Source organism: Nuphar pumila, chromosome 10 (genome assembly GCF_984573655.1).
Source record: "Nuphar pumila chromosome 10, dmNupPumi1.hap1.1, whole genome shotgun sequence".
Classification (NCBI taxonomy): domain Eukaryota; kingdom Viridiplantae; phylum Streptophyta; class Magnoliopsida; order Nymphaeales; family Nymphaeaceae; genus Nuphar; species Nuphar pumila.
The window spans coordinates 76,115,586-76,128,842 of NC_143258.1; the positions used below are offsets into that span (position 1 = coordinate 76,115,586).

Consider the following 13,257-nt stretch of genomic DNA (forward strand, 5'->3'; position numbering starts at 1 on the left):
AAATCATAGTGAGTTATGATGGCCAAGATTATTCTTATAGATCTAAATTTTGCAATGAAAGGATAGGTATCAAGATAGTCTATCCCCTCTTTCTGAGAAAAACCTTTATCTACGAATCTAAAATTTATATATACTTTCATCAAACTTGAATTTCTTCATTAATATCCATTTACATGAAATGCCTTTTTTTTCTCAGTTAAATCAGTCAATTTCTAGACTTGGTCTTTTTTTCAATGGACTCAATTTTCTCTTCCATGTCTTTTACTCAGTTTGTTGATTCAAGTGATTTTATTACTTCATTATATGACAAATTATCTTCTATGTCATTAAGATATATTGAATAACAAAGTTCTTCCGACAAATAGACATAATAGTCATCAAGATATAAAGAAGGAACCATTGACCTTTTACGGCCAACCTTAGTTGACATGAAGTTGAAGGATTACTAACAGTTGGTTCATCATTACCTAACTATTCTTGATCACTAACAGTTGGTCCGTTGTTACCTAATTGTTCCAATGAATTATTAGAATCACAGATGAGATCAAATTGATCATCTTAATATGATTCATGAATTACTGGTTCCATGTTTTGATCTTCTAAGAATACAATGTCTCTACTTTCAGTTAAACACATATTATGATAGAATAATCTTTAACTTTTGAATCTTTTTGGATAACCAATAAAAGTATATCTTTTGGATCTGCTATCTAGTTTATCCCTGAATCAATCTACAATTTTTATATAAGCTATTGAACCCCATCTTCAAGGATGAGTTAGGTCTAGTTTTCTCTTAATCTATAACTCATAAGGTGTAGATACAATGGCAATGTGTCGAGTTGCTCTCGAGTCCACCCACCATCCAGAAAGATCTTGGTCCGCATATAAGCATTTTGATCTCACATGGATTATCATGTCTCTCCTTTTGCCTGTCATTTTGTTGTTCATGTTGTTATTGTTATTGTTTGGGTGACTTCGACAATCTCTCTTAAAGTGCCCAAGTTTCTCACACTTGAAGCACTTTACTTGGGAGGTGGCTTCTTGCGGCTTGTGAAATATTGGACATATTTTCATATAAAATTTGCCAAATTTTTTAAATAACTTTCTTTTAAATTTTGGGTAACTAGGTGGACCATGATTACTACTGAAATCATTTCTGGCAAAGTGTAACTCGCTCTTATTATCCTGTTGCATATGTTGTTGCTCAATTTTTAATTGACTAGATAACTCATCAAGTGCCAGGTTCTTAGAGTTTAGCCTAAGAGCAAGGGTAAAAATATAAATCACTTAATGGTAGATAATAAGGTAATTACCAAAAATGACATGGACAATACTATAATTTTAAGAATAATATTAATAAAATATTAAAAGAATATGTAAAAGAGAAGAGAAGGGTCGAGACCCTTCTCAAATCCTAAACTCGAATTTCTTTTTCTCTTCTTTCTGCCTCAGCCTCCACCATAGATGTTGCATTTCTGATGGACTGGAATCAGATGGAGGAGAACTCCTCCTGGAAGTGTCCACCTTTCACCGGAGATGTAGATCTCCTTCGCCACTGTCCCTGGAGGCGTTCACCTCTCGCTAGAGAAGAAGGGTCTCCAAAGATAGGCTACTGCCCTTGACGATCGTTGGAGAAAGAGCCTTTAATGCCCTAAGGCATGATGTTGTCCTCTCGTCGGTGAGGGGATCTAGTCCACTTCCTTAGCTGCTGACAACAAAGGTCGACGTAGTTCAACGACCTCCTATTGGCAGAGTTTTACTTCCTCCCTTTGTCAAGGCATCAAGGGTCATTGAAATCTGATGACCACCTGACGGAGGGGGTGTTTCTTTTTCTTTTTCTCTTTTTTCTCTTTGATGCAGGTGGCACAAGACGATAGGAGGGGTGATTCCCTCTATTGTTGTATGTCGACAACCTCCATCCGAGTGAAAGGGCTTTTCCTCTGCCCTTGACATCTGATCATGCATAATATTTGCATTTATTCATCTCTATTTATACATAATCCAAGATAAAATCGCATTAAAAACCCATCTTTATCGTTGTTTTTGAGGTTTTATTTTAAATTGAATTTTTTAAGAAAAATATCACATTTTCTGATCCAGCCCTGTGTTTTTAGTATTTTTATTAATTTTAGAGTTTTTGTAATTATAATTTAGTTAGATTAAGCTGCAATTAACTTATTTAAATTAGTTTAAGAATTTTTCTTTTAAACTCCTTTTTGAAAAATATGTTTTCTAGATGATTATTTTGAAAATTATGAAAACATTTCAGACTCTTTTTGAAAACTTGTGTTTTGACCTATAGTAGCATTATAAACAGTTCTTTTCCATCCATGAGAAGACGGGTTTTTTTTTCCTGCAGCCTGCGCCCCTCTCTCTCTTCTTTGCCTCCCCTTCTTTCTTTCCCCCTCCATTTTGATCGATCGGTTGCCTACCTCATTCTTCTTGCTTCTTATGCTTCTCAATTTGTCTTTTAAACTCCGTCGTCATCGGTTCCTCGTATCCCCTCTGCCAGAGAGAGAACTGAAGTCCGTTTGGGTGCAGCAAGGTAAAAATCATCTTCTTCTCCTTTGTTTTACCGTAGTTTTTAGTTTTCGCATCTCATAAATCATAGCATCGCATATAGTTTTATTTGATTATGCATATTTTGCGTATTTAGCTTAGATTAGATTAAATTTAGCATCTAAAAAGTAAAAGATTATATATATATATAGCTTAATCTATTTCAGTCATTTTTCTTGATTTACGTGTAGGCTAATAATATTTTAATTGAATCCGTAGCTGTAGCATAGTATTTTCTCATATTTTTACAAGTTTCAGTTTAGTTTAATTTCAGATTTAGATTTAAATCAGATTCTGTGTTTTCTATTTTTATTTATTAATCAATTAGAAGTTTTGTTTTTAATTAGCCGATTGCGGTTTTGTTAATGAACCGTCTTTTAAATCCTTATTTTCTTTTATCTAAGGTTTCCTGTAAATACGGTCATAGGTTAGTTATTTTACTAGTAAATCAAAGTCTTTTCCTTGCATATAGTGTTTTGAGTTTGGTTGGTAGCAGTCGATTTTTCTGTTTTAATCATTAGTTTCAGCGTCTTTATTTTATTCTATTTCAACGTTTTCTCTTAGTTGCAGGCAGAACTTGCAGCATCTTTATATGTTTCAGCGTCTATAGGCGTGTTGTTTTTGTTTTGGTACCCAACTTAACAATTAACGTCCGCGGTAGTTAGTAATTCATGTTTCACATAGGTTAGATTAATTAATGTCAATATAGGTTAGTTGGTTAAGTTATTTTAAATAGGTTAGGTATGTATGTGTTTTCTCTATATCATTAGACGTTAGTGGTTTTATTTAGTTCATTAGCATTAGACATTGAGCTATTTCATTAATTATATGTTTTAGTTACTTTATGTTGTTAGCCATGATTTATTAGTTAATTATTTCTTTTAGTTTATTGCATTAGACGTTTGTTGGTTTTAGTTAATTTATTTCAAGCCTTAGCAACATGGTATGGTGTTTTTGTTTCTTCTTAATTCAAATAGTCAAGATCATTTTTTTTTAAAGTAAATCAGATTTAACCACTTCATAGTTTCTTGTAGTTTGTTTCATAATTTATTACTTAGGTTGTTAGTTAGTTTTGCTAATTTGTCTTTTAGTGCAGTCAATATGTTGTTATTAGCTCTAGTTGAATCTTGTTTTGCTGAATTTTTAGTGATTCTAAGTCTTAGATTTCGTTTAGTTTTGTGTCATTTCTTCTGTGTTTTGGTTTTTTTTTTTTTACATAGAAGCGATCGAATGTGCAGTGAGCCCCATTTTGAGCCATCAAAGTGCTTTATAAGGTCTTTTCAGGGAGCCCTTAATCAAACTATGCAAAAGTGCTCAACATAGAAGAAGATCAAGGGGGCAAAAGACTCGAGCACCGAAGACTTTTTTCTGGATTAGGATTTTATTTTATTTTATTCAATTCAATTTGAGTCTATAATAAAACTATTTATTTTTATTCGTTGAAGCCCTCTGTAGGAGCTGCACTCTCTTGCTTATTTTAGTTAATTAATCTTTTATTTTTTTGACAATAAAGTGTAGTTAGACTGTGGTTAAATATAAAGCATTTCTTGTTTCCTAAGATTGACCCAATTTTTATGATTTGATGCACGATTTACACACATTTTTATCAAAAATATATATTTAAAATATTTTATTGAAAAAGTTGCATCAACATCGGTCAGGGATCATCTTTCTTTATCGCTTTTCCTGCTTTTGATTTTCGATGATGAGTTAGCAATCAGCGATCGAAGGCTCTGAGCATCGATCTGCAGCTTCAAACAGCGACAGAAGACTATGAACAAAGAAAGTTGGGGCTGAGTCAATGCACACTACAGGTATACGGCATGCTTCAGGGCGGTTTATCACACTCTATTAGGATCTCAGATATCTTATGAGTTATCGATGTGAATGCCTTCTTATAGAGAGGCAGCTGCTGGGATAACTCCCTGAATAGCCGTTGCCCAGCAATAGCGTTATGCATCACGGGGAAAACCGGCTTGGAGATATGTTTGGTGCAATCCAAACAGTTTTCAAATCTGTATTTGGTGGGCATCCTATGCGATAAGGTGAGAGTGGACCCACCTCTGACCTAATCGCATGTGACCATATTTGAAATTAACATGGTCACTTAGATTCGGATCTTATCCAGATCCAACAGAATCAATCTCAAACTTGGACTCTGGTTTTCAGGACTCTTTACCCGATCCGAATCTGGTTATGGTATCGCCTTTCACAAATAAAATAAAACATAAATAACTAAATAAAGGGGAAGAGTAATACCAACTCTTTGCATTTTTCTTCAAGCGATGTATTGGCCTAAACGTGGAAGATAACTAAGAGCAAAACCATACGCACCGTTGCTTCTACGGTTTCACAATGATTTAAAAAGACAATTATCAATATGCCCCTAATCTTTTCGATAACTGCCAAAATGCCATCACCTGCAGATATCTCATTTATTAACTGCCAGTATAGGTTCATGAACTTCTTATATGGCTTATAGAAAAGGTTAAATATCGGCTACTAATGAAGGTTATTCTCTTCAAATGTTAGGGATGTGATCTACACGGTTTGTTTAACGGGAAACTTGCTTTGAATCATGTGATTATGACAAGTAATTAGGTTTTTAAAGAGGTCGAAAAATCAATGGCCTATATAATGTGCCAAAATTTCATAGCTCAAAAGATCACATTTTTACATTAGAAAAGCATGATCCAAGGTTTATCCTTAGCAAAAAACTATGTTGAAATCACTCTTTTTCAATTTTCTCTTGGTCAATCCATATGGATAATAATATAATATGACCTGTATAGTTTGGTTAGTTAAAAAAATAAAGTTTTGGATCATCAGATTATGTTGCGCAAGTACTTTTAGTTCCTCAAAAATCAACAGCCTACCACATGCCAACCCTTTTTATGATTAGTGACTGCCTTTTTGTGTCAAAACCAATGTTGTCAGTATGGGTATCGGCCCTGAATCGTTGGGAAAGCGATTCAGCTCTATGGTGGATACCGATACTCAAGTGAATCGTTTTGTATTGGACAGAAAATAATAAAAAAATATTGTGTCAATCATAACGTTACATGTGTTAAAATATTAAAATAATAAACAAATTTAATTTTTAGTATTTTTTGTATTTATTAAAAAAATAACTGATTCAGGTTGAAGCTTATCAATTTTCTGCTGCGTATCAGCCGATATAGGTGGATACGCACCAATACTGATAACATTGGTCAAAACCACCTGATCCATAGTATGAATTTTAACAAAGAAACTATGTTGAGTGCATCGAATGACCCTCACGCATATGATTTTTTACTAGAGAGTATAGTACAATCTAGGGTAGGCAATATTTTTTGGTATAGAGTGGCATAAGAGAAATTTATGCGAAAAAGAAGGTGTATTTTGGTTAAGTTTGGTTATATATAGACACAGAGAGAACCATTATGGAACGTGAGATCAGAAATTGTGAAGGCAAAGAATGGAAGAGGGAAACAAAAGGCTGGCGACCTTGGTTGGATGCAATTACAAAAATACCCCTAACGAGCTGCATGGCTGCATCAACGATGTTCTAGCCATGCACAGCCAGCTTGTGAGCCGGTTTGGTTTCGAACCTGAGAACATAACATTGCTGATCGATGAACCTGACTCGCCGGTTCAACCTACCGGTTCCAACATACGGCGGGCTCTTCAGGGGATGATTGATCAAGCCGAGCCGGGCGACGTGCTCTTCTTCCACTATAGTGGGCATGGAACCCGAATTCCGCCTCATGAGCCGAGCCACCACCCTTTCCAAAGAGATGAAGCCATCGTCCCTTGCGACTTCAATCTTATTACAGGTATGAACAAGCTCAGGAACAAACTTGCCCTAGCCAGATTTTTCAAGATGCTTGTTGCTTAGAAAATAAAACATTGAATGGGGGTACTTTTGTCATCCACCATTAAGGCCCTTTATTGTCCTTGACTATGAACTAAGATTTTTTACTTTTGAAATATAAGTGTCATCATAGTGTGGACGGAATAGGATTTTGGATGAGTAAGATCCATAATCCATCGCATCTTACTACATCAGTACATCAGGAGGGTCTATAAATTGAAGGGTGTGAGTGGGTCAAAGAAACCCAACTTGGGCCAAGAAAACCAAACCGACTAAACCTCAACCAACCAATTAAATCCCAACAGACCCATGGATCTCGTTGGGTCCAAAACTTGGACCCATTTCATGGAAAGCTAGTCGGCTTTTGGGTATGAAAAATTTAAGACCGGAGTATGTTTATACGAGGCTATTTCTATACCCAAACCAATTGGGTATATATTATGTACCTGAAAAAATGAAGACGAAATAAATTTATACCAGAACTTATCTACTCTATATTCTAAATGTTATATATAAAAAAAATTATCACATAATAGTTATTGAACACTGGTTACTAGATGTGGATATGGATCCAAGTTGGACACGAAACAAGGTTTATATTCAGTGTTAGATCTTGGCTAGGTCATTCCAGACCACTAAACAGGTCGGTGAGTAGGATCAAATCTAATCCAGTTTTTACGTACCGAAACTCAGAAAGTAAAGAAGAAAGTGGGTCAATCATAATCCTACACTGTTCTATCCCATATAAGCCGATTAGATCCAAACCCAGATCCAAAATCTATAGCTAAATATGGAGATGGGTCTGGATCCACCTTGTGTCCGTATTTGACACTATGTGTCAAATCCAAGTCAATAATTGCCTGAGCCCACAGAACTGAACCAGTCAACCAGGCCTTTAGAACCAAGTGGACCCGACGGATACTTGACGAGAGAGAGAGAGAGAATGTGCATTTTTAACATGTATCTAGGGGTGTCAACGGGTCAGGTTTGTTTCGGACACAGGTGAAACCAGACTTGGACCAGATTTTCGGGTATAGTATCGGGTCCAGACCTGAGTCTAATCGGGTCCACTATAAGAAAAACCATACCCAGACCCGATAAGAACTACATGAACCAAACTCTGACCATACCCGGTAAAACCATATTTTTTATTGTTTTTACATTGAAAATTTGTGGGATTTAATCGGAACACGGGTCGGGTCCAGTTCTGGCATAAAATTTCAGTGTCTTTGAAAGACTCGGTTGCTGTCTCTAAAGCTTCCGAGTCTGAGACGAGTCTTTCCCCGTATGTGAGGAGCAGTTATGGTCATATAATAATCCCCCGTACGTCCGTTATATCCAATACCCACCGTACATCTCGCTTGGCAGCCGTGGGATATGTGAGAGTGGAGCCCACGCATACCTCCGACAAGTGAGATATGCGGTGGTGATGGAATATAGCGTCATACACACAATATGACGATAAGGTGATCGAAAAATGACTCCGTCCGACGATTTCCAAACGCAGACGTGGACTTCCGGCACCTTGTCGACCTACTTCCTGCCGGAGCGAGCTTCACGATGATCTCCGACTCGTGCCACAGCGGTGGCCTCATCGACAAAGAGAAGGAGCAGATCGGGCCGAGCACCACCGTCGACTCCGGTGCGTCCGCCACTGCTCGCCACTGCCCCAAGGCGAAGGCCATCCCCTTCAACGCCGTCCTGCACCACTTAGCCGCAGTGTCCGGCATCAACTCGCCGGAGATCGGCCACCATCTCTCGGCGCTCTTCGGCTCGGAGGCGAGCGCCAGGTTCCGGTCGTTGCTGGAAAGACCGGCGGCGAGGCCTGACGCCGGGATACTGCTGAGCGGGTGCCAGGCGGACGAGACGTCGGCGGACGCGTGCCCGACGGGCGACCTCTCGCAGGCCTTCGGGGCTTTCAGCAACGCGCTGCAGACGGTGCTCGGGGAGAAGGCCGGGAGGATGAGCAACAGGGAGTTGGTGGCGCGTGCTAGAGAGGCGCTTCTGGTGCAAGGGTACGAGCAGCACCCCTGCCTCTACTGCAACGATCAGAACGCGGACGCCCCCTTCCTTTGGCAGCCCAACGATGGAGATGAGAGCATTGATTAGCGTGTGTGATGCAACGCCTTCTGTGTGTGTGCGCGGTTGCATGCACGCACGCACGCAACTGCAATTTCACAGGTGTACCTATGCTAGCGTCGTGCTTGCCTTATGCGTGTGCGTGTGTGTATCATATTCATATGGTGTCTTACATGTTAGTGTAATAAATGTTTGCACGTGCCCGGGCCCTTGCTTCTCCAACAACGTTCATAGTTTTACACATGAAAAATGACATGTCAGTTTGGGTGACACGAGTCAGACACGATATGACATTCTGACACGAATATAGCACGTGCAAACGATGGCATTTTAGCAGAAGTTTCCATCGTATCGATCTAGCACGACCCGACCCAAAAATTTCACTCAAATTATTTAATGCATCTATGTGACAGAACAAAATGATTCACCAAGTTTTTGGTCTTTCAAGTTTCTTAAATATACTGTAAAACCCCTTAATGCATGTATTCCATCAAAACCGAGTCTACCCACACTTAGGGATGTAAATGGGTCGGATCTTGTTGGATGTAAGATAATTTGATTCAGAATCAGATTTGTTGGACTCGGATTGAGAGAACAGATACCAAACCTAGATCCGACTATTGTGTATACTACTTTAGTAGATCAGACATATATACATATAGTCAGGTCAGACCTTGTTGGATTAAGTCCGACTTGGATGTGAGAAAGCTGCATCCAAATCCAAGTCCAAATCTGATTTGGATCTGTCTTTGCTTACCTAATCTGACTAAATGAACTCTGATTCAGTCAAATATCCAACCCGGTCTCTAATTGGTTGCATCGAGGCGTGATCCAGTGTATAGGTGTTTGGCCCTTTTAAAGCGAGGAGGTATGCACACAGGAGTTTGGTTTCACTCATCCCCTATGCCATCCTCCATCTTCTTACCCCTCTTAAATTCTATGATGCAAAGTTGTTTTGATTAAATTTGACCTTGCAGATGGGTTCACCATGGTCGATTTAATAAGAATTGAACCCTGGATTGTATTTTTTTGATGAAAAAATATGATTTTCTAAATGACAATTAAAACCGTTGATTTTAAAATCGGCAAAAAATACTGCACAAAAGTGTTTGGTATGTTCCCCCCGGATGATTCACTGAATCCCACGTCTGTGTTCGGGGCTTTGAATGAGCACCACGTATACAAGCACATGGGGCTCGTATTCCCATGTATGTTGACATCACTAAGCATTGGAATCTGGTGTGGTTGCAAAGACTTCAATACCCTTTCTTCTTATTCTTCTCATAAAGTGATGGTTTAAGAAAATGACAAAAATGCCTTTTATTCAAAAAAGAAAAAACAAACAATTCAAAAAAAGGACAAACATGTCCTCCATCCAGAAAGTCGAGGATGATGTTGACTCTTCAAAGTCTTCTTCTTCATTCTCCGTAAAACATTGTAAAACCCTCTCTCTCTCTAGAGAAGAAATCAAGGGAGGCAAAGAGTTTTCCCTGGAGAAGGCCATGAACATCAACCCTCTCACTCACTCTCCCTTCTCTCTCTACTTCTGTGCACATCCAACAGACGATCCTATATTGATCCATCAAACACCGACTGACCTGCACACTGATTGTAGCATCGTTCAACTTGATGAGTTGTGGAGCTTGATTCATAGTTTTTGCCCTTATAGGAGGAGGGTTTGGGGGCTCCTCCCAACGTGGATAGCATCGTTCAACTTGATTCGTTGTAGAGCCTGATTCAGAGTTTTGCCCTTACAGGAGAAGGGTTTGGGGGCTCCTCCCAGCGTGGGTAACATCATTCAACTTGATGAGTTGTGGAGCCTAATTTAGAGTTTTGGCCCTTACAGGAGGGGTCTAGGGGCTCCCCCCGGTGCAGATCTGTAGTGTTATCGGGCTTTCCTACAGCGATTTGTAGTGTTTTTGGGTCTCCAACGAGCCCGCAAATCGCTATAGCGATTTATAGTGTTTTTGGATCTCACTATAACGATATGTAGTGTCTTCCGCAAATCACTATAGCGATTTGTAGTGTTATTTAGTAAGCAAATTGTTGTAAATCGCTATCTGAATTAGGACCAACTTGTCAGAGCCATATCTCCCTAACCGAAGGTCATATTCCAAATCTGTAAAAAATGGTGTCTTTGTTATTGAGTCTAGTTTATTTCTGTGAATTTTCAGCGATTTCTATTGTCATTTCATTCTTCATTTTAACTAAAAACCAGACCCCTATTATTCTGTGTTATTTGAGTTGCACAACACCATTCTCGCTTGACATCCACATCTTGATTCTTGGAACAAAAATATGTCTTTCTCACCATGATACCCTGTGCATTTTTTGACCATGACACCTGGGACCCATGCCGGGGGAGCCCCCGGACCCCCCTCCTGTAAGGGCAAAAACTCTAAATCAGGTTCCACAACGAATCAAGTTGAACGATGCTACCCACGCTGGGAGGAGCCTCTCAAACCCTCCTTCTATAAGGGCAAAAACTCTAAATCAAGCTCCATAACGAATCAAGTTGAACGATGCTATCCACGCTGGGAGGAGCCCTCAAACCCTCCTCCTATAAGGGCAAAAACTCTGAATCAGACTCCACAACTCATCAAGTTGAATGATGTTACTCACGCTGGGAGGAGCCCTCAGACCCCCCTTCTGTAAGGGTAAAAACTCTGAATCAGACTCCATAACTCTTCAAGTTGAATGATGCTACCCACGCTAGGATGAGCCCTCAGACCCCCCTTTCTATAAGGCTAAAAACTCTGAATCAGACTCCACAACTCTTCAAGTTGAATGATGCTACCCACGTTGAGAGGAGCTCCCAGACCTCTCTCCTGTAAGGGTAAAAACTTTGAATCAGGATCTACAACTCATTTAGTTGAATGATGCTACCCACGCTGGGAGGAGCCCCCAAACCCTCCTCCTGTAAGGGTAAAAACTCTGAATCAGACTCCACAACAGCCAATGTGCAGGTCAGTCGGTGCTTGATGGAGCAATGTATGATCTTCTGCTGGATGTGCACAGAAGCAGAAAGAGAAGGGAAAGAGTGAGAGAGAGTGAGAGGGTTGATGTTCATGGCCTCCTCCAGGGGAGATTTCTTTCTCGGATAATCCTGCAGTGCAGAGACTGAGTCTTAAATAATCATCTTTGGGGCACTTAAGTCTTTACAACCACTCTTTTTTAAGAATCGTCATTTTTTTTTGCTCCAATGGAGAAGAGGGTACTTAAGTCTTTGCAATCGCATCAAACTCCAACGCTAATTAATGCTGACAAACATGGGGATACGAGACGCACATGCTTACATACGTGGTGCTCTTTGGGACCCCCGAACATGAGATGTAGCTAACTCCCCTGTTTGGGGGGGAGGGGGGGGGACATATAACCTGCTTCGCAAACACTGGATCTGTTTTGGTAAAATCTTTAACCAATTCAGACCCTGATCACTGCAGAGGATGAGAGAGAATATCTATTATAAGGCCATGCTCAGCACTGCTGGAGTGGTGCCAAGTGTCCTAGGGCTGGGGTCCAATGCCCCTCGGGGCGGTGGTCAGCCAGCAGGAGACCCCCCCTTGGGTCCCCCCTGGTTGACCACCGTCTAAAATATCGATAGAAATTTCTGTTTTTAATTTTCAAGTATTTTTTCGCGATATTTGTTACAATGCCCTGACCCCGACAGAAGATTACCTGAAGGAAATTGGTCATAAAAACAAAAAAAAACATAAATAAAAGAATACCCCCATGGGCCCCATCTCCTCACATGAATACTTACGCTATTCATCACCCCTTCCAAGAACAAGCCTCGTTTCGGTCCAGTAACAAACCAAAAGAAGCGAACAGAAACCTTTGGTAAATAGAGAGAAAGGAGTGGTAAGAAAAAAGGCTGCATGTGCATGGTTATTATTTGCAGTGAGCATGGGCTTTGCTTTTAGGGCTGCACCTCTCCAGCTTCAGGAAGGTACCCACAAAAAAGAGAGGGGACCCTTTAAAGTCAGGGCAGAAATGCATAGCGTGTGAGAATGATGGCTCAATTGCAGCCTTAAAAAAAAAGATATAATAAAAATAAAACCCTAAACCCTAGGTATAAAAAGCCTCCTCAAGCTGTTGCAAAAAAAGCAAAAAGGTTAAATTGCAGTATGTTGACTTGCATCCTGGATCACACCGTGATTTTGTCAAAAGACTTTTTAGCACAGAAAGATTCCATTATGTAATGTGCAAACTTTTGAGTTTTGGCATCATTTGAATTGGGTCCATGTTAACTTGTCTAGGGGGTGTTTGCATGCGCCCACTTATCCAGAAAATTGGGACAAGTCAAGAAATTGTGTTGTACACCCATAGTTAACAAAACTGGGTTTAAAACACATCTTATTTCAACATGAAACTCCTTTTTGTAAATATCAGCAAAAAACTTGTTTTCTTACCAATGGGGCTCCGCTTGTCTGGTAGGAACAGCTAGTGCCCGTCACCTTGTGTTGCAGGTGCAAAACCCAATGGTATAGTTGTATAACTGGTAGGGATCTGCCTAACCTCAGCTTGCCTATAAAAAAAACTTGCTTTCTTGATAGAAAACTTAAGAATATGAATATTTATATTTGGAAAAAATTATTCAAAAACAAACTCTAATATGGACCGATGGAGTTTTATGAAATCTTGCATTTGGATAATGATGAATCTTAGATTGAGACTCATAGCTCCTATACCTAGCTTCATTTTCAACTTATATATAAAGATAGAGAGAATCTATTCCTATAAAAATCCAACCAGAAAAGTGG

General features: G+C 39.5%; 1 protein-coding gene across 1 annotated transcript; it reads left to right on the forward strand.

Moving 5' to 3' along the window:
* The first annotated feature begins 6,019 nt into the window (after positions 1 to 6,019).
* MC9 (metacaspase 9) lies at positions 6,020 to 8,524 on the forward strand. Its single transcript, XM_090018390.1, has 2 exons — positions 6,020 to 6,377; positions 7,923 to 8,524. Exons 1-2 carry the CDS (start codon positions 6,020 to 6,022, stop codon positions 8,522 to 8,524), a joined length of 960 nt encoding a protein of 319 aa, XP_089874516.1.
* The last annotated feature ends 4,733 nt before the right edge of the window (positions 8,525 to 13,257 follow it).